The sequence below is a fragment of the Rhinoraja longicauda genome, chromosome 6 (genome assembly GCF_053455715.1).
Source record: "Rhinoraja longicauda isolate Sanriku21f chromosome 6, sRhiLon1.1, whole genome shotgun sequence".
In the NCBI taxonomy this organism is placed as follows: Eukaryota; Metazoa; Chordata; class Chondrichthyes; order Rajiformes; family Arhynchobatidae; genus Rhinoraja; species Rhinoraja longicauda.
In genome coordinates, this window is record NC_135958.1 from 10,581,438 (window position 1) to 10,604,179 (window position 22,742).

The 22,742-nt window shown below is 46.1% G+C and overlaps 1 protein-coding gene across 1 annotated transcript; it reads left to right on the forward strand.

Annotated features, from left to right (window-relative positions):
• Positions 1 to 1,517: 1,517 nt before the first annotated feature.
• Positions 1,518 to 20,863, forward strand: LOC144594691 (ninjurin-1-like). Its single transcript, XM_078401534.1, has 4 exons — positions 1,518 to 1,610; positions 15,075 to 15,227; positions 16,685 to 16,785; positions 20,713 to 20,863. Exons 1-4 carry the CDS (start codon positions 1,518 to 1,520, stop codon positions 20,861 to 20,863), a joined length of 498 nt encoding a protein of 165 aa, XP_078257660.1.
• The last annotated feature ends 1,879 nt before the right edge of the window (positions 20,864 to 22,742 follow it).

A 22,742-nucleotide genomic window follows, 5' to 3' on the forward strand; every position in this document is an offset into this window, starting at 1 on the left:
GCGGCATCTCTGGAGAGAAGGAACGGGTGACGTTTCGGGTCGAGACCCTTCTTCAGACTGAAACTAGAAGCTACAAGATCCTTCAAGCAGCAACTAATACGGCAGAGGAAGGGGATGCGTACTGAGGTAATGCCAAGGGTCAGCCCCAGGCTCATAGATGTTGCCACACACAAGGATAATAACACAAGGATGATCAGCCATGATCACAATGAATGGCGGTACTGGCTCAAAGGGCCGAATGGCCTCCTCCTGCACCTACTTTCAATGTTTCTAACTCGCACAACTGATCATGATCGGTGGATTCATCACCACATCCCAGGGTGGAAACGTCAAATACTAGAGAGCGTAGCTACAAGGTGAGAGGGGGGAAAGTTTAATGGACCTTATATGCAAGTTATTTTACACAGAGGGTGGTGGGGGCCTGGAATGCGCTGCCAGGGGTGGTGGTGGAGGCAGATGCAATAGTGGGTGTTTAAGAGGCTTTTAGATAGGCACACATACGTGTAGGGAACAGAGGGATATGGGTCATGTACAGGCAGATGAGACCTTCAGGATACCAAGTAAAAATCTGGCATCATGTAGAAGCAAGGAACTGCAGATGCTGGTTTATTGGCAAATATTGGCACAAAGTACTGGAGTAACTCAGCGGGTCAGGCAGCATCTCTGGAGAACATGATGTTTCTGGCATGGAGGTAACCCCAGCGGTCCACTAAGTCTGCACCGACCAGCAATCCCCGTACACGAGCACTATCCTACGCTCTGGAGAAAAAGGACGGGTGACGTTTCAGGTCGGGAGCCAAAATGTCACCAGGTCTGAAGAATGGTCCTGACCCGAAACATCACCTATCCATGTTCTCCAGAGATGCTGCCTGACCCGCTGAGTTACTCCAGCACTCTGTGAAACATCACCGATCCATGTTCTCCAGAGATGCTGCCTGACCAGCTGAGTTACTCCAGCACCCTGTGAAACGCCACCTATCCAAGTTCTCCACAGATGCTGCCTGACCCGCTGAGTTACTCCAGCATTTTGTGCTTAACCTGGCATCATGTTCGGCACAGTCATTGTGGGCTGAAGGGCCCGTTCCTGTGCTGTGCTGTTCTACATTTTATGACTACTAAATATGTAAAATACCGCCCAGTAATGTTCAGGGTAAAGCAATGAACAAAAGTAAAAATGGAAGAGGCAGCTAAAAGCTTTGAATGACTTGCATGAATCAGCAGCCTGGAGCTGTTATTCAGGCGCGGCGTGAAAGAGAAAGTGGACAATGTGGTGGATACAGAGGGTACGAGAATGACAGGGCATTGACACCTGGTACAATGCCCAGCAAGTGTGGGTTAACATATCCTGGAATGGATACGTCAGAAAGCAATGTTATCCCTGCTGTTACCAACCGGTTATGAAACAGCCAGCGATACTGGAAACTGATTGAGCATTCATTAAACCTCACGCTTCCTTATGGCTTTCTGATGGGAATTTTATTCATAAGAACAGGATGAGTACTCTGATTTGGAGAAACATGTATCATAATTCCGCGCAGGATGAGAGTGATGTATCAACTGATGAGGAGCCGCTCCTGCAGGCCAACCCCAATGAAGTAGGAAGCATCAATGTGAGTAAATGTCGTAACTGGGTTGGAGAAACAGTATTCCGAGCTGCTTCTGTGGAGCATGGCACACCTTTAATAGGTTACAAAATAGAACAGAGACCCAAAGTTGCATTTTCAGAGTGTGACATATCCAAATGCGTGATATTGAGATGGATGTTTATGAAATGGAGGTAGAAATTGGTGTCGGTTCTGCATGAAAATGTGCAAGTAAATACAGATGGGTTATCACAGACATTGAACCCTGCCACTCAAAGCACCAGAGGCAAATCTCTGATCTGAATCCTCTCCTAATAGAAGGGGAAGCTGCTTATGGACAAATTCAGACTCAGCACCATAAGCACGAGGCTTATCGGAATTTAAGCAGAGCGGGAAGTTAACTTGTTCTGATCCGTTCATTTGTTTTATGGAATTTGTTTCATGCAGGAAAAATGTTCCCAATGTTGGGGGAGTCCAGAACCAGGGGTCATAGTTTAAGAATAAAGGGTAGGCCATTTAGGACTGAGGTGAGAAAAAAACCTTTTCACCCAGAGAGTTGTGAATCTGTGGAATTCTCTGCCACAGAAGGCAGTGGAGGCCGATTCACAGGATGTTTTCAAGAGAGAGATAGATTTAGCTCTCAGGGCTAAGGGAATCAAGGGATACGGGGAGAAAGCAGGAACGGGGTACTGATTTTGGATGATCAGCCATGATTAAATTGAATGTCGGTGCTGGCTCGAAGGGCCGAATGGTCGACCCCTGCACCTATTTTTCTATATTTCTAATTCTGTCTTTTGCTTCAATGTCTATGAGCTTCTGATGCCCACAGAGTGAGTGAGTGAGTGAGTGTGTGTTAGTGTGTGTGGTGTGTGGTGTGTGTGTGGTGTGTGTGTGTGTGTGTGTGTGTGTGTGTGTGTGAGTGTGTGTTTGTGAGTGTGTGTGTGTGGTGTGTGTGTGTGTGTGTGTGTGTGTGTGAGTTTGTGAGTGTGTGTGTGTGTGTGTGTGAGTTTGTGAGTGTGTGTGTGTGTGTGTGTGAGAGTTTGTGAGTGTGTGTGTGGTGTGTGTGGGTGTGTGGTGAGTGTGTGAGTGTGTGTGTGTGGTGTGTGTGTGGTGTGTGTGGTGTGTGTGTGTGTGAGTGTGTGAGTGTGTGTGTGTGTGTGTGTGTGTGTGTGTGTGTGTGAGTTTGTGAGTGTGTGTGTGTGTGTGTGTGTGTGAGAGTTTGTGAGTGTGTGTGTGTGGTGTGTGGTGTGTGTGGTGTGTGGTGTGTGTGTGTGTGTGTGGTGTGTGTGTGTGTGTGAGTGTGTGGTGTGTGTGTGTGTGTGAGTGTGTGAGTGTGTGAGTGTGTGAGTGTGTGTGTGGTTCTGTGTCAAAATCTGGTGCAGATTGTAAATGGAACCTCAGAATTCAATGCTGAACTTGTTTCTGAGCGGCTGCTGTGCGTGTTTGGGGGAATTGGTCACACTGTGTGCAGATGAGGTCAGGATCAGGAGTGTGGCTCAGGGGGGGAAGCTGCCTCTCATTCCTCCAGCTCCAAGCAGCAAAGCAAACAAAACAATTGGATGCACCTCCACGCACACAGGGAATGTAATCTATATTTTAATGCCATAAGTGCTTGAGCTATGGATTTCTGGATGTCCTCTTACAATCTGTGCCCTATTTTTGCAAAAAGTAAATTAGCATGCAACACAGGAAAATACCATTATACTTTCATAAAATTACACGGATGACTGCGAGGTTTTTCATGATCATTCAACTAGTTATTTAATTTTGAAAAAAGGATATATTTCTCCCTGTGAGTAATCAAGAAAATAGCTAGTCAGGAGATGCAGGGATCTGCTGATGCTGGAACCTTGAGCAAAACTCAAAGGCCCATATCCCTCGGCACCTTTCCCATCCATATACCTGTCCAAATCAAGGCGTGAGTTGTTACCCTTCAGGCAACATGCAATGTCAACGCAGAAACCCAGTCCAACCTTGGGATCCATTGGTCTTTTGAAATCAGGACTTTCTTCAACCTTTCCACATTCAGAGAAAACAATCTAAGTCTGTTCAACTTCTCCTGGTGGCTAATACCCCATTAATCCAGGCAGCATTTCCTCCCAGCAGTTGTGGATGTTCTGAAGAAGGGTCCCGACCCGAAACGTCACCTATTCCTTTTCTCCAGAGATGCTGCCTGACCCGCTGAGTTACTCCAGCATTTTGTGTCTACCTTCGGTATAAACCAGCATCTGCAGTTCCTTCCTACACAGTTGTGGATGCTGAGTTAGTTGAAACTTTGGACTGATGTTGGTAGAGTTCTGTTTGCTGAGGGTGACGGGTAGATGGGATTGAGGTACTGACTGACTGACTGGGTACCTGAGATGCTGAAACCTTTCAAGGTCCACCTGATCCCATTGGTGGTAGCCAGTGCCATCTTCTTTGCTGTCATGTGCTGGGGTAGCAGGGCGAAAGCCGCGGACACCAACAGACTTAACAAACTCATCAGGAAGGCTGGCTCCGTCCTGGGGGTGGAGTTGGATTCATGGGAGGTGGTCTTGGAGGGGAGGATGCTCCTCAAACCGTGGCGCATCCTGGATAATACAGTTCACCCCCTCCATGACACACTGGTCAACCTGAGGAGCACCTTCAGCAACAGACTGGTTCCACCAAGATGCAGCACAGAACGCCACAGGAGATCCTTCTTCCCTGTGGCTATCAAACTGTACAACCCCTCCCCCTTCTGTCGTGGGGTTAGACTGACTCCCCTTCCCCGCCCCAATCTTTGCACATCCCCAATCCTGGACTTTCCACTCATCACTTTCATTTCATGTTTCATGTATCTTGTTGTGTTTTATGACTGCTGGCAGAACAATTTCCCTCCTGGGATAAATACAGTTCTATTGTATCATATCATGTCGTATCTACAGGTGAGCAATCAGGTATAATGCCATCACATTAAGATCAGCGTGTCCTTGTGGAGAGGGTCTAGCCTGACTAACCTGGTACTGCCGGTCTCATGCCTTGCCAACCAACCGTCTGAAGAAGGGTCTCAACCCGAAACGTCACCCATTCCTTCTCTCCAGAGATGCTGCCTGTCCCCTGAGTCACTTTGGCATTTTGTGTCTATCGACAGTGCCTTTCTTAAGACTTTAGAAGTTTAACATTTTAATCGCAGCCATCCCTTGCAAACAACCAGCTGGTTGAAACTGGGGACATTTATGAGTCACTTTTTTTCTTGATAGGTTTCTAATTATAATGCCTTTACAGTATTAATTGTTGATTATTCAGTCGCACAGTACAAACTGCTGGAGGAACTCAACGGGTCAGGCATCAGATGTGGAGGGAATGGACAGGCGACATTTCCGGTCGAGGCCTTTCTTCAGACTGATTGTAGTAGGGGGAAGGAAGCTGGGAAAGGGAGGTGGGAACGGGACAAAGCTTGGCATGTGATAGGTGGAAGATAGACACAGAAAGCTGGAGTAACTCAGCGGGACTGGCAGCATCTCTGGAGGGAAAAAGTGGGTGACGATTTGGGGCGAGACCCTTCTTCAGACTGGTGATAGGTGGATGTAGGTGAGGGGGGGGGGGTTGGTTGGCCGATGGGTGGAGTAAGTAACAAAGGCTAAAGGTGGGAAGGAGACAAAAGGTTGGATTAGTTCACATTGATATCAATGAAAAGGTGCAGTTTGAAGCGCTAGTTAATTTATTGATTGCCCTTCCAGGTTTTAGAGATACAGCATGGAAACAGGCCCTTCACCCACCAGGTCCACATTGACCATCGATCACCCATTCACACTGGTTCCAAGTTATCCCACTTTCTCATCCACTCCCTAAACACCAGGGGCAATTAGCCTTCAGATAGTCGCACATATTTGGGATGTGGGAGGAAACTAGAGCACCCAGTTTTAAATGGCCTCCCCTTTATTTTTCAACTGTGGCCCCTGGTTCTGGACTCCCCCAACATCGGGAACATTTTTTTCCCCTGCTTCTAGCTTGTCCAGTGCTTTTTTTCTCTTCACCAATTAAAATGAGCAGTTCTGATTGGGTGATGTTTCGGGCCGAGACCCTTCTTCAGACTGATGTCAGGGGGGGCCCTTGGTCCCGAGCAATGATCACCCGATCACACTAATGTTGTCCCAAGTTTACATCCCACACACTAGGGATTTTGTCTTTGCAAAAGCTAATTAACCTACAAACCTGCATATCTTTAGAGTGTGGGAGGAAACCAGAGCATCTGGAGAAAACCCACATGGTCAGAGGGAGACGTGCGAACTGCACATTGACAGCACCCATGGTCAGGGTGGAATCTGGGTCTCTGGCGCTGTGAGGCAGCAGCACTACCGCTGCGCCACTGTGTCGCTTGGTGAAAAGGATTAGGCCAATCGGCCCATCAAGTCTACTCCGCCATTCAATCATGGCTGATCTATCTTTCAACCCCATTCTCCTGCCTTCTCCCCATAACTCCTGACATCCTTACGAATCAAGAATCTGTCAATCTCCGTCTTAAAAATATCCAATGACTTGGCCTCCACAGCCGTCTGTGGCAGTGAATTCCACAGACTCACCACCCCGTGAGTAAAGAAATTCCTCCTTATCTCCTTCCTAAAGATGTGTCCTCTTAATGTGCGGCTATGCCCTCTGGCCCTGGACTCTCCCACTGGTGGAAACATCCTCTCCACATCTTTCTTTTTGTGAAGGACCTTGCCAGTCATTGGAGTGTTTTCCTGCTGATGACTGACTTGAGTTTTACCGCGGTCATTTGATGGTGCACTGCCCTAATGGCGGGTTGATAATGGGACAGTCACTCTCCTTTGACACCTGGGAATAAGTTTTAAGTCCAAATGGCCCTTGCAAACACTAAACAGCACATTGGTAGGGAGGTTATTGGTGAGCAATTGCTACTTGGGCAGTCATTAGCTCAACTGAGTTATCCTACTGTAGACAGAACCAACCTTCTATGGGGGTTGGCCACATTGTTGTGTAGATGCTGGTGCTGTGATAACGTATTAAACAGCTTGACATAAGATGGGGGCAAAACACAAGGTGATGGAGAAACTCAATGGGTCAGGTTGCAGTGATGGAGGGAATGGTCAGATGGTATTACAGGTCATGGCTCTTAGTAATCAGAGTGATACAGTGTGGAAACAGGCCCTTCGGCCCAACATGCCCACGCAGGCCAACATGTCCCACCTACACTAGTCCCACCTGCCTGCGTTTGGCCCATATCCCTCCAAACCTGTCCCTTCTGTGTATAAATGCTTTGCTTCTTGCTCAAGATTCCAGCATCTGTAGTTGTCTGTGTCTCCATCGACAGAAAGTAGCATGAATTCTGAAGTGTAATGCTACACTTAGGATGGTGCGACTGTTTAATCAGACATTAGACAGTAAAAGAATGGCCTTGACTGCAAAGAGTGAGATGCTCAAAATAACTGGAAATGGAAACCCAGGAGAATATTGACTCTGGACCTGACAGGACAACATTTATTAATTGCTATCGGGCATTTGGTTCCGACTAAACTATTATCAAATCCTCTCAGGCAATGGAAGCAAATAGGATTTATCAAAAGTAACCAATTGCTTGGCATTTTGCAATGTTTCCATTACTGAACCCTCTGAAGGAGGTTCCCATATCTGCTGAGACGAGGCAGAGTTGACTGCCTTGTCTAATGCGGCCCTTGTTATCCCAGGGATTGGGTACAGTGTCAACTCAATTTGCTGCCCAAATATTTATTGAACTTGCACCTGATGCCAACATTAAGAATTTTATTTTTTTTAATCATATTTTGGGATACTCAGAATCAAGGGGATTTGGAAACATAATCTGGAAAACAAAAGCAGAAGCGTGGAGTGGAGTGAGTGCGTGTTGAGTATGGCAGCATAATCATGGAGCAGGAGGTCTGACATCTTTGAATTGCCGTTTTCCTTTAAACTCATAAGATTAAACTCATAAGATTTATCAACAGCACAGTGGCGCAGCAGTAGAGTTGCTGCGTTACAATAGACAATAGACAATAGGTGCAGGAGGAGGCCATTCGGCCCTTCGAGCCCTTACAGCGGCAGAGACCCGGGTTCAATCCTAACTACGGGTGCTGTGGGTACAGAGTTTATACGTTCTCCCCTTGACCATGTGGGTTTTCGCCGGGTGCTCTGGTTTTCTCCCAATCTCCCACAACGTACAGGTTTTGTAAGTTAATTTGGCTTTGGTAAAATTGTAAATTGTCCCTACTGTATGGGGATCGCTGGTCGGCACAGACTCAGTGGGCCGAAGGGCCTGTTTCCATGCTGTATCACTATACCAAACTAAAACTAAACTAAACTAATCTGGGAGAAACTATTAGCATACAAATTACTAATGTTTTAGTGTTGAACTTTAAATGCTGCTTTTGAGAGCAACATCTGTATCTCATAATCTCATGTCTGAAGAAGGGTTTCAACCCGAAACGTCACCTATCCATGTTCTCCAGAGATGCTGCCTGACCCGCTGAGTTACTCCAGCACTCTGAGAAACGTCACCTATCCATGTTCTCCAGAGATGCTGCCTGACCCGCTGAGTTACTCCAGCACTCTGTGAAACATCACCTATCCATGTTCTCCAGAGACGCTGCCTGATCTGTTGAGTTGCTCCAGCACTTTGTGTTTTCTGCACAAGATTCCAGCATCTGCAGTTCCTTGCATCTGTATCTCATGAAATAAGCTTGGCAGGTTGTGACTGTTGCTGTGTTGCACAGCTCTGACATTAATAACTGGAATGAAATTGTCTTTAAAATAAAACGCCACATCTTTCAGCTCACGTTCCCATCACTGACAACTTTCTGAAAGTGTTGATGATTTTTCTTTTTGTACAAAGCTCGAAAGCCTGAGTGAAGCTTTGGTGCCAAAGGACAAAAATGGAATGGTATCATTTGAAATTGGTTTTTATTAAAGATGATGGATAGACTTCTTACCTTTGACAGACGAGTACTGTCAGTGTAAGAAATATTGGAGTTATCATACTTAACAAACTGGAACCAAACTCTACCACTCTGTGGAAATCCTACAATGTGTATAACTGTAGATGTAATAATTAGTTGTCAAATCCTGTTTCGTGCAACTGATATCTGCTCACTCAGCTGCTCATAGGAATGTCTTTCTGGAAGTCTTGTCATTTGATTATGATTAATTATGTAATTTAAACCCAGAAAGAACTTGGTCTGTGGTTACAGAGTGACACGACTTCACTGACTTTAACAATGGATTGAGAGGCTGAAACTGTTTAATTTAGAGAGATACAGTGCGGAAACTGGCCCTTTGGGCCCACCGAGTTCGCACCGACCAGCGAGTTCACTAGCACAAGTTCACAAGTTATAGGAGCAGAATTAGGCCATTTGGCCCATCGAGTCCGCTCCGCCATTCGATCATGGCTGATCTCTGCATCCTAATCCCATTTTCCTGCCTTCTCCCCAGACCGCTTGACACCCGTTCTCATCAAGAATTTGTCTATCTCTGCCTTAAAATATCCACTGACTTGGTCTCCACAGCACTCTGTGGCAATGAGTTCCACAGATGACCTACCCACTGACTAAAGAAGTTCCTAGGCGGCACGGTGGCGCAGCGGTAGAGTTGCTGCCTTACAGCGAATGCAGCGCCGGAGACTCCGGTTCGATCCTGACTACGGGCGCCGTCTGTACGGAGTTTGTACGTTCTCCCCGTGACCTGCGTGGGTTTTCTCCGAGATCTTCCGTTTCCTCCCACACTCCAAAGACGTACAGGTTTGTAGGTTAATTGGCTGGGCAAATGTAAAAATTGTCCCTAGTGGGTGTAGGATAGTGTTAGTGTGCGGGGATCGCTGGGCGGCGCGGACCCGGTGGGCCGAAGGGCCTGTTTCTGCGCTGTATCTCTAAATCTAAAATCCTCACCACCTTTCTAAAAGAGCGCCCTTTAATTCTGATCATTTTGTTTACATTTATCACTGCCCCATGCAAAATCTTATAGGCCAGTCCCGATGCTAAAATATTTTTCAAATGTTTGTGGAACAGTGCAATTAAGCTCTCTGTCCTTTAAAATCAATTTTAGGCAATGTTAAAAATGATAGTTTTACATTTAGATGCCGTTTTATAAGCACGGCATTTTATTGATCTCAAGTTACATGTGCATTGGACCATTGATCAGATTTAGAATACGTGTAACTCCAGTCCTAGCAACATGATTAACAGCTGCTTCCTCAGTTCAGTTTAGTTTTTATTGTCAGGTGTACCGAGGAACAGTGAAAAGATTGTTGTTGCTAACCAGTCCGTGGAAAGACCATATATAATGACAATCGAGCCACTTACAGTGGCTTGACACATGATAAGGGAATAACGTTTAGTGCAAGGTAAAGCCAGCAAAGCCCAGTCAAAGATAGTCCGAGGGTCACCAATGAGGTAGATAGTAGTTCAGGACTGTTATCTGGTTGTGATGGGATGATTCAGTTGCCTGACAACAGCTGGGAAGAAATTGTCCCTGAATCTGGAGGTGTCCAGAGGTTTCCCTGTACAGGGACAATTAGGAATGAACAATAAATACTGGCAAAGTCAATAACATCCGTATACCCCAGCAAACAAATAAATACGCTACAACCTCGCCGGCTGTGTGTTTCCTGCATTTTCTTTATATTTCACATTTCCAGAAGGTGCTTAGCTTTAATTGGACGATACAGCATGGAAACAGGCCCTCTGTCCCACCGAGTCCACACTGACCATCGATCATCCGTTCACACTAGTTCTATGTTATCTCACTTTCTTATCCATTCCCAACACACTCGGGGCAATTTACAGAGGACCAACTAACCTACAAACCCGCACGTCTACGGGATGTGGGGGGAAATCGGAGCATCAGGAGGAAACCCACGCGGTCACAGGGAGAACATGCAGAATCCACACATAAATAGCACTAAGGTGAGGATCGAACCCTAGTCTCTGGCGCTGTGAGGACAACAGCTCTACCCACTGCGCCGCTGTGCCGCCCCTAGATCGGCACCTCATGGTTGCATAGTAAGTTTTGTTTTGCTTCTCTTCTCACTCATTGTCTTCTATTTCCACATCCTCTAAATGGTTACCATGTCTTCGCCACTCAGGTACAGCATCACCATCAATGTCATCTGAATACTCCTGGTGTCCACCCCATGATCAAACCATCACCCCTTCCCCTTCTCTGCAATAGTCATGCACATCCCCTCTCTAATGACAGGTCTCTGATCATGAGCTGTCCTGTCCCCAAAAGACTCCCAGAACTTAACAACTAGGTAAATTCCAGGAATGTCGGGACTGTCGTATGTTGAAAAAATGGAGCGGCTAGGCTTGTATACACTGGAATTTAGAAGGATGAGAGGGGATCTTATCAAAACGTATAAGATTATTAACGGGTTGGTCACGTTAGAGGCAGGAAACATGTTCCCAATGTTGGGGGAGTCCAGAACCAGGGGCCACAGTTTAAGAATAAGGGGTAGGCCATTTAGAACGGAGATGAGGAAAAACTTTTTCAGTCAGAGAGTTGTGAATCTGTGGAATTCATTGCCTCAGAAGGCAGTGAAGGCCAAGTCTCTGAATGCATTCTAGAAAGAACTAGATAGAGCTCTTAAGGATAGCGGAGTCAGGGGGTATGGGGAGAAGGCAGGAACGGGGTACTGATTGAGAATGATCAGCCATGATCACATTGAATGGTGGTGCTGGCTTGAAGGGCCGAATGGCCTACTCCTGCACCTATTGTCTGTTGTATCTATTGTATCTATTGTATCTATTGTAACTTCTACTTTAATTTCAGCACCTGTGATTTTTATCTTTTGGTTAATGAATAAATATAAAACTATCTCTGACAGAGTTTTTGAAAGGAATATAGCAATAAAGTTACAAGTAGCCAAGTAGGTAGGGGTTCCTACCCAAAACATCATCTATCCATGTCCTCAACCTCATGACCAAGTCAAGATTCTACATCTTTAACAACTCTGAACTTGAAGGGTGCAAGTTGTTGCTGGAAACATGGTCACTCTTGCATACAGTCTCAGTGCAATCTACTCCTCTTACACTCTTTGTACTTGAGTATGATTGTGCCTTGGCATAGTAAGGTTTTTTACTGAACTGTATGCAAAAAAGAAATGTCACTCTGCCGAGGTACATGCGCCAATAAAGTGCCGTTGAAACATTGAAGGCACCAGGTTCAAGGATCAAGAGTCAAGCTTAATTGTCATTTGTATCAAAACTGAACAACAAAGTTCTTACTTGCAACGGGTCTGTAAACATAGTACTGCATTGTTAACGTAATAAACAAAGTTAGAAAAAGATTTGATTGAATAAAAACCTCCAATATTAAGTGCAAAACAAAAGGCTGAAGCCCCTCGTGCGACCGAGAGAGTTTGAAGCATAGTTGGTGTTTGTAGCATTCAATAGCCTGATGGTTGTGGGGGGAAACGCAGTTTAAATCCAGTGATGCATTTGTCCCAGTTGTTCATCATTACAGTCACACAGGCACGTTGTGATGGTAATGATGCACTCTGCTTGTGCACTCTGTGATATGTTAAGTCCTGCACATTTTCTGATACATTTGCTTCCAGTAACTAGTGATCCTCTTGCTGCACAAAGGAACCTTTACACATTGCAACGTAGATCAGAACTGAAAGGTCTTTACATGTTTCATTGGCCTGGTGCACTTACTTAATCTGGTGCTGGAGATGCCCTCTGTGTGTGGTCTGACCCAAGGCAATTGGCAGCACGCCGCAGATCCTGCAGAGCCGAAATAAACCAAAACAACAGTGTACATGATGCGGGCAAAACAGATTGTACGTTTCCTTTCCTTTAACTGTTCGTTTGCGAATTATGCGTGTACACTCAGCAAACGTCAGCTGAAGAAAAACATAGGAAATAGGTGTAGGAGTAGGCCATTCAATATGATCAGTACCCCATTCCTGCTTTTTTCCCCCCATATCCCTTGATTCCGTTAGCCCTAAGAGCTAAATCTAGCTCTCTCTTGACAAGAATATTGCTGTGTCACAAAGAACTGCAGATGCGGGTTAATACATAAAAAGACACAAAGTGTTGGAGTCCCTCAGTGGGTCAGGCAGCATCTCTGGAGAACATGGATAGGTGACGTTTCAGGTGGGGGCCCTTCAGACTGTAGTAGGGAGGTGAAAGCTGCAGGCAAAGTGATAGGTGGATACAAGTGAGCAGGGTTTGATTGGTAGATTTGTATCTGTCTTTTAAATGGTGTTACAGTTTCTGCCTCAATTACCACCTCCGGCAGCTTGTTCCATACACCCACCACCCTCTGTGTGAAAATGTTGCCCCTCAGGTTCCTATTAAATCTGTCTCTTCACACCTTAAACCGATGTCCTCGAGTTCTTGATTCACCTACTCTGCAGTAAAGACCTTGTGCATTCACCCTATCTATTTCCCACATGATACCACGATAAGATCACCCCCTCAGCCTCTTACACTACGTAATAAAAACCTCTCTTATATCTCAAGCTCTTGAGCCGGGCAATATACTTTTGAATCTTCTCTGCAGTCTTTCTAGCTTAATGCTTTATTTTCTGCATTACCGCTGGCCTGTGTGAATATTGAATATCGGCCATTTGTAACATTTCCAAATGTTTCCTTTATTGTTACAAGCATAATTCTCCCAGCACATAAAGCTAGATCTAACAACAATTGGAAATTGAACACTCTATCACAATTATTTAGTTTAGTTGAGTTTATTGTCATGTGCACCGAGGAACAGTGAAAAGCTTTATTGTTGCAAGCTATCCAGTCAGTGTAAAGACTATACACGATTACTGTCGCAACATTTAAGAAACGTTTCGACAGGCACATAAGATAGGTTTAGAGGGATATGGGCCAAGTGCAGGCAGGTGGAACTAGTGTAGATGGGACATGTTGGTCGGTGTGGGCAAGTTGGGCCAAAGGGCCTGATTCCACACTGTAAGACTATGACTCTATTATTACAATCAAACCGTCCACAGTGTACAGATACATGATAGAGGGAATAACTTCTAATGAGAAGATTGAGAAGAGCATTGTTAGAGTAAGAAATGCTGCTGTTGGAGTAGAGGTTTAAAAGAGTGGAGCGATTGTAATGAATGATTGCAGATCCACTTCTGGGACCAGGGCGCAGAGAGTTGCTAGGCTTGAGCGCAAAGATGTTGCAACTATACCAAGGACAGCGTTACTGAGAACATTACTGGTCTCAACCGAGTCTTCTTTCCAAGTATATGAACGATTGTTAAACTGCCCTCCAATGACAAGACAGACCAAAATATGTCAATTAATCTGACCCCAGAATATTCACATAGTTAGTACCAATGCTTCAATGAGGGTAAAATGCAGACCTGCCAAATGTACACCTGCAATCATGAACGAGAGAACGTTGTGATGGCCTAAAGAGTTCTCAACCCCTCACACTGCCACGTCTGTGTCACGTACCAACATATTCAGAGGTTTTCCACACACAGCCCTGTGAGTAAAATGGCCTGGACATTCGGCATTCCTACACGTTCCTTTATTTACACGGAAGATTCGTAATGTCAAATTTAACAATTATAATCCGTGTGTTATGAATGGTTAATCTTGCTTCCGAATGAAACAATGTCCACCAAAATTTACAGATTTCAAAGCTGCAAACTTCTGCTTCTGTATTACTGCGGACCATAAACAAAGTGGAAAGTTTAGCCAACTTTGAATGAAAAATCATGGCTTAAGTAATTTGATTACAATAAATGTTGAGGTGTTCCTCTTGTAATAGCTAATGTCAATAGACAATAGACAATAGGTGCAGGAGTAGGCCATTCGGCCCTTCGAGCCAGCACCGCCATTCAATGTGATCATGGCTGATCATTCTCAATCAGTACCCTGTTCCTGCCTTCTCCCCATACCCCCTGACTCCGCTATCGGCAGAACGCACCATGGGAACTACACTCGCCCCCCTGCAGGACCTATACATCAGGAGGTGCAGATCCAGAGCAAGTAAGATTATGAGGGACCCCTGCCACCCCAGTAACGGACTGTTCCAGATGCTACGGTCAGGCAAACGCCTCCGCTGTCACGCTGTGAAAACGGAGAGGAAGAGACGGAGTTTCTTCCCACAGGCCATCAGGAATGTTAACTTTTATAACTCCAGGGACTAAATTTTGTCTTCTCTGTATTAACTTTATTAACTTTATTTATATGCTGTAACTGTAATTCTTTTTTGTGCACAATCTGCAGGCATTGCCACTTTCATTTCACTGCACATCGTGTATGTACATGTGACAAATAAACTTAACTTGACTTGACTTGACTTGATCCTTAAGAGCTCTATCAAGCTCTCTCTTGAATGCATTCAGAGAATTGGCCTCCACTGCCTTCTGAGGCAGAGAATTCCACAGATTCACAACTCTCTGACTGAAAAAGTTTTTCCTCATCTCCATTCTAAATGGCCTACCCCTTATTCTTAAACCATGATCATATTGAATGGCTGGCTCGAATTTGGAGATGGAGCACTGTGTTTATATTGAGCTTTCTGTTCCAGGTCATCAGGAATATCAACACATATGCCAGGACTAAGACTATAGCCCAGGGCTTTCTGGACATAGCCTTGTTTACTGCAAATGCCTCACAACTCAAGCATCTCATGGAACAAGGTCCAGCCATTCGGTTTTACTATTTCCTGATGGTTCTGCTGGTGTGTACCCAAAACGCCTTTCATCTCACGTGTAGGAAAGAGCTGCAGATGCTGGTTTAAACCAAAGATGGACGTAGAAAGCTGGAGTAACTCAGTGGGTCAGACAGCATCTCTGGAGAAAAGGAATAGGTTATGTTTCGGGTCGAGACCCTGAAGTCTGAAGAAAGTCAGAGTCTGAAGATGGGTCTTGACCCGAAACATCACCTATTCCTTTTCTCCAGAGATGTGCCTGACCCGCTGAGTTACTCCAGCTCTCTGTGTCTATCTTTGCCTTTAATTTTATGATGCTATTAAGATGGCTTCTTTCGGAACAATTGCATATAATGATAGGAAGCTACCTAAACAGACACAATTATGACTTTAAAGACATTTGGATAGAGAGATGGGTAGGAAGAGTTTAGAGGGATATAGGCCAAATGCATGTCAAATGAGTTGACATGGACAAGGTGGGCCGAAGGGCCTGTTTCCGTGCTGTAAGGCACTGTGACAATAGAACGTAATGCAGTGTTTTGATTATGCAACTGCGACCAATAAATATAATACCACAACATAGAAAAGTACAGATTCAAATCACAAACTATGTCGCTGATCCAGTGTAAATCTGGCCTCAGAGGACACGGTGTTTTATGAAAATCTGGGGAAAGGATGTTTCCTACCCTATACAGTGTGGAAATTGGCCCTTCAGTCCAACTTGCCCACACCTACCAACATGTCCCAAATCTAGATGAGATCAGGTCTATTCCGCCTCCGAGATCCTTAATACCTCTGGCCCCGAACACTAACACTATCCTACACACACTAGGGACAATTTTTACAATTGCACCAAGCCAATTAACCCACAAAACCGAGACGTCTTTGGAGTGTGGGAGGAAACCGGAGCACCCGGAGAAAACCCACGCAGGTCACGAGGTGACCGTACAAACTCCGTGCAGACAGCACCTGTAGTCAGGATCGAACCCGGGTCTCCGGCGCTGCAAGCGTTTATAAGCGTTTCCACCGCTGTGCCACCGTGCTGCCCTCTTGTAAAATAATTTATTCTAAATAGTGGATGTTGGAATCACCTACATGCCAAGGAAAGATTTTTAATAAAATTTAATTTGGTCCTATTAATATAAGGTCAGGTAGTCTCTGTAGAGTTCATGCACTAAGAAGTTTGGTACAGAACAGTTTGGCTGTTCTATATCTGAATGAACATTTTTTTTAAACTATCCCGACATGAATTAAACAATTTATTTCCTCTTAAACTGCTTGCGAAAAGCAGAGAGAAATGCAAGGAACATTTTGAAACAATACAATTTAATAAAGTTTCAAGTACCTTGCATTAAATTTGGGTACGTGTCGGTGATAAAAGTCTGTTTACATTGAGATGGGTTAGTAAACTGCCCAACAATATGATGGGCAGTTTGCAGCATTGTATACCGCTGTTTTGTCTAATGCTAACATTTGCTCTTTTACAGTGCATCTCCATCATACTTCAGTTGATTGTCGCAGCCCTGTTAATTTATAAAGGATCAAAGAACATAGAATGCGATGATCCAGAACGCAGGCTCAGTGACAGGTATATTGGTTCCTGCCGCATATAAATGGCTTGTTTCCTGAAGCTTTGTCTCATCTTTCACTTTGTGTTTCTTGTGTTGAGATTTAACCTGAGGCCGTGACGGTCACTTGCGAAGCTGAATCAGAGTGTGGGGACAGAGTTTAGTTTAATTTAGAGATACAGTGCGGAAGCAGGCTCTTCGGCCCACCGAGTCCGCGCCGACTTGCGATCCCGGCACACTAACGAGCGGCACGGTGGCGCAGCAGTAGAGTTGCTGCCTTACAGCGAATGCAGCGCCGGAGACTCAGGTTCGATCCTGACTACGGGCGCCGTCTGTACGGAGTTTGTACGTTCTCCCCGTGACCTGCGTGGGTTTTCTCCGAGATCTTCGGTCTCCTCCCACACTCCAAAGACGGACAGGTATGTAGGTTAATTGACTGGGTTAAACGTAAAAATTGTCCCTAGTGTGTGTAGGATAGTGTTAATGTGCGGGGATCGCTGGGCGGCGCGGACTCGGTGGGCCGAAGGGCCTGTTTCCGCGCTGTATCTCTAAATCTATAAATCTAACGCTATCCTACCCCTTTTCCGGGGTTACGTCCATGCCCGGGTGGTGTTGGAGAGGGACCACGTGCTGTCCACGGGCACCCTGGAGGATTTCCGGGACCGCTGGGCACCGCGGGGGGATTGGATGTATCCTGGATGGGGATTGTAATATAATTGTATAATAGTTTCAATTGGTATATTTGTTTGTATAGTATTCTGGTGGTGGGTTCTGGTTTGGTTTTAATGTATTGTATATATTATTTTAATATTTGAATAAATATTTTTGGTTTAAAAAAAAAACGCTATCCTCCGCACACTAGGGACAATTTACATTTATACCAAGCCAGTTAACCTACAAACCTGAGTGTGGGAGGGAAACCATAGAAAACCCATGCAGATCACGGGGAGAACGTACAAACTCTGTACAGACAGCACCCATAGTTAGGACCTAACCCGGATCTCTGGCGCTGTGAGGCAGCAACTCTACCGCTGTGCCACCGTGATGCCCACTTTGGGTTGCTTTGGGTAAATGAACCGCGAGGGCAACTTGTCCATAGCAGCCACATCGCGTGAATATTCATAAAATATCCCGGGCTAGTAACACCCGACTCAAATCAAATCACCGTGAGCTTTTGCAATGACGTTAAAACAAAATTGCAATGAATGCCGGCCTCATCGACAAACCCAGCCACCTGTGTCCCTACACCAAATCTAGATCATCACATTTGGACTACATGCGGCATCGTTAGGCTGAGAGGGACAAAGTTTAAAGATGTGCGGGGCATGTTTTTTTTTACACGGAGCGTGGTGGGTGCCTGGAATGTACTGCCAGGGGTAGTGGTGGAGGCAGATACGATGGTGGTGTTTAAGAGCCTTGCAGATTGGCACGTGGACATGCAGGGAATGGAGCGATGTTGATCACGTGCAGGCAGAGGAGACGGCTTAACGTGGCATCATGTTCAGCACAGACATTGTGTGCTGAAAGACCCGTTTCTGTTCTATGAAGAGTCCTATCATACTGAAGTATTTGTTCACGTGGAAGTGGTGCAATTGAAAAACAGCTTAAAACCTTTAAATACTAAAAATAACATTTGTGGTCAGGTTACTGTTTCAGATATTTACTCTTTTTCTTCCCATCCACCCCACTGTGGACATTGAACCTTAAAGAGTCATGCAACACAGGAACACACCCTTCAGCCCAACTCTTCATGACAACCAAGATGCCACATCTAAGCTAGTCCCATTTTCCAGTGTTTAGCAAACCTTTTGGCAAATCTTTCTAAACCATTTCCTATCCGCCTCAACTACCTCCTCCAACACTCATTCCCATTTCCCTCTGTGTGAAAATGTTGCCTATTAAATCTTGCCCCTCTCACTTTAATCCATTAAAACACAGGCCATCGAAAAACATTAGGAAATAACTTTTAACTTCACTATTAAGACTTTCACAGCAGCTCCCATTGACTCAATGGGTTCCATAAGTAGCAGTTGGACTTCATACCAAAGATGTAACATGTACTATGTGTGGACAGGTTGAAACATAGAAACACAGAAAATAGGTGCAGGAGTAGGCCATTCGGCCCTTCGAGCCAACACCGCCATTCAATATGATCATGACTGATCATCCAAAATCAGTTCCCCGTTCCTGCTTTCTCCCCATATCCCTTGATTCCGTTAGCCCGAAGAGCTACAGTATATCCAACAAGAGGGTGGTGGATCTGTGGAATTCTTTGCCACAGAAGGCTGTGGAGGCCAAGTCAGTGGATATTTTTAAAGCAGAGGTAGATAGATTCTTGATTAGTACGGGTGTCAGAGGTTATGGGGAGAAGGCAGGAGAATGGGGTTAGGAGGGAGAGATAGATCAGCCATGATTGAATGGCGGAGTAGGCTTGATGGGCCAAATGGCCTAATTCTACTCCTATTCCTTATGACCTTATAAACCGCAGTCTCAGGGTCGAGCAGCCGCCTCACTCCAAGGTGTTAGTAAAACTATTGCTGTCTTAATGGAGCCCCGAACATGGAACGTTGCAAGTGGACACACTAGATGTCCTCTGCATTGTACGGAAAATCTAATTATTTACTAAATGAACCTGATAGAGAAGCTGTCGACATAAATTAGATGCTGAAGATTAATATTTCCAGTGACTCTGTTAACTGTTCTGGCACCTCAGTGCTTAGCCAATTAAGACCACTTTTGTTGATCTTGATTAAATTAAGTACTGCATTATTCATTTATTTATTTATCTAACAACTTATTTTTGTATTTATATATTTATTTATTGGGGAGGTTAGATCCTGATTTGGGTTTCACAATTGGCCATGTCATTTGTAGATAGGACTATGTAGGGGAACATACATTATTATACAGTGGGACCTCAGGCTTCTGTACCTCCTGCCTGACGGCAGCAGTGGGGAGGGCACTGCCCAGATGGTACGGGTCCTCGATGATAGATGCCGCCTTCCCGAGGCAGCGCCTGGTGTAGACGCATTTGACGGAGAGAGGCCTGTGCCCGTGATGGAGCGGCAACGTTTGAGGGCGCTGTGCGGGGCAAGTTCTTTTACACAGAGGGTGGTGGGTGCCTGGAACACGATACGATAGTGGCATTTAAGAGACTTTGGGATAGGCACGTGGATATGGAGGGATATGGATTATGTGCAGGCAGGTAAGAGTTGGACTCCGCATCATGTTTGGCACAGGCATTGGGGGCTGGGGGGCCTGTTCCTGTGCTGCACTGTTCTATACCAAAGATAGACACAAAATCCTGGAGTAACTCGGCGGGACAGGCAGCATCTCTGGAGAGAAGGAATGGGTGACGTTTCGGGTCGAGGCCCTGAGGGCGTGCAGCGTAGGTTTACCAGGTTAATTGCCGGAATGGCGGGACTGTCATATGTTGAAAGACTGGAGCGGCTAGGCTTGTATACACTGGAATTTAGAAGGATGAGAGGAGATCTTATCGAAACGTATAAGATTATGAAGGGGTTGGACACGTTAGAGGCAGGAAACATGTTCCCAATGTTGGGGGAGTCCAGAACCAGGGGCCACAGTTTAAGAATAAGGGGTAGGCCATTTAGAACGGAGATGAGGAAAAACTTTTACAGTCAGAGAGTTGTGAATCTGTGGAATTCTCTGCCTCAGAAGGCAGTGGAGGCCAATTCTCTGAATGCATTCAAGAGAGAGCTGGATAGAGCTCTTAAGGATAGCGGAGTCAGGGGGTGTGGGGAGAAGGCAGGAACCGGGTACTGATTGAGAATGATCAGCCATGATCACATTGAATGGCGGTGCTGGCTCGAAGTGCCGAATGGCCTACTCCTGCACCTATTGTCTATTGTCTAGTGTCTGTTCAGACTCTCTGCACTGTTTTATGTTTTGTACCTGTTTCAAAGTTCTGTTCTCTTTGATTTCAGGGTACATCTGCTAAATAACATTGTGACGGGCTTGATTCTGGTGATCACTGCAGTCAATGTGTTCATCACCTCCTTCTGGTTCAGTCCCCCCCGCTCCACGTCAGAGGAGATCCCGCCCAGTCCTGCTGCTGCTGCCTCTGCCAGATGTTGACCCTGTACTATGCTGAGGCTGCTGCTGAAAAATAAAGCACATCTGCACATGATCCACCACCCACCCTTTATCGAATATTCTCTCATCACCAGACACCGGCTTTCAATTTACCCACTTGACTCTGATGGTGATCGTGTTTTTAGCACACGGAACAGTTGCAGTGTCTGTCCTTGAAATATCAGCTCAAAAACATATTCAGCACAAATACCATCGGCAGGGGAAACCTGAGACATTACTGCAATCGCCTCTTGAGACCCAGTTGTGGGAACATAGAACCTAGCACGTAGAACATAGAACAAAGGCACAGAGAACAGAACAAAGAATATAGAACATAGAACAGTACAGCACAGGAACAGGCCCTTCAGCCCGCAATATCCGTTCGACCATGACGCCAACACAAACTCTTATCTGCCTGCACCTGATCCATATCCCTCCGTTCCATGCATATCCATGTAGGGTCTCAAGGGTCTGGAGACCCAAGGTTTCTTAAATACACTTATCATAGACACCACTATCGTATCTGTTTCCACCACCACCCCTGGCAGCTCATTCCAGGCACTCACCACCCTCTGTGTAAAAAAAGTGTAGGAAAATAACTGCAGATGCTGGTACAAATCGAAGGTATTTATTCACAAAATGCTGGAGTAACTCAGCAGGTCAGGCAGCATCTAGGAGAGAGGGAATGGGTGACGTTTCGGGTCGAGACCCTTCTTCAGTCTGAAACGTCACCCATTCCCTCTCTCCTAGATGCTGCCTGACCTGCTGAGTTACTCCAGCATTTTGTGACACCCCCTGTGTAAAAATACTTGCCCCTCTCACCTTAAAGCTACGTCCTCTAGAATTTGACATTTCCACCCTGGGAGATAGGTTCTGACTGTCTACCCTATCTACGCCTCTCATAACATTTATATACTTCTACCAGGTCTCCCCTCAACCTCCCACAGAAAAAAAAATCATGCTGTCCATCTTTATCCTGTAGTTAAAGCCCTGTAATCCAGGCATCAGTCTGGTAAACCTCCTCTCCACCCTTTCCAAAGCCTCCACATCCTTTCTGTAATGGGACTAGTGTAGTGAGTCCAAAACGAGCGATGTTATCAAAAAGACTTTATTCTTGGTAAAAACCGTGACAAGACGCAATGCACTTACTTTGGACACACACTACTTAACTAGCTAATATAATCTAATCTCATCTCTCCAGTTTGGCGCCAGACACAACTATACCTCGCGCTCCCGCACCACGTGACCCGTTAGCCCAACCGAGGGTTCGAGACCCCCCCGCCAATCCGTATGTCCCTACATGACCCCCCCCCAGAACCCTGGAAACTATACCACACGGGCGCCCGGACCTCCCTCCCGGAACGCGTACGGAGGGGGGAACGTGACGGGAGGCGGGGAGGGCGCCGCCGCCAGAGGCGATGGAGTGGGCACGGAAGCGGAGGGCGTAGGCGACGGAGAGCGCTTGATCGGGAACGGCGGCCCGGGCCCAACCATAGGCGGCGGGGGGCCGAGAGGTGGCAAACAAGGCGCCGCTGGCGGGACCAGTGGGGCGGCCACAGGCCGGCCCCTGCGCGGAGGCTGGGCCATCGACACAGGGAGGTCCTGGTCCAAATGGGCCGGCTTGAGCCGGGATACCGAAACGAGCTCCTGGCGATTGCCCACCTGCAAGGTGAAGGTGACAGCCCCTCTTTTAAGCACCTGGAATGGGCCCTGGTAAACCGGCCGAAGAGGGGGGCGGTGGGAATCTTTCCGAAGGAACACGAAATCGCAGTCCCGCAAGTCCGACGGGATGTGGACTGCCGTGCTTCCGTGCCTGGAGGTCGGGACTGGAGCCAGAGAACCCACCCGTGCCCAGAGGGAACCCAACACCGACGTGACGGGC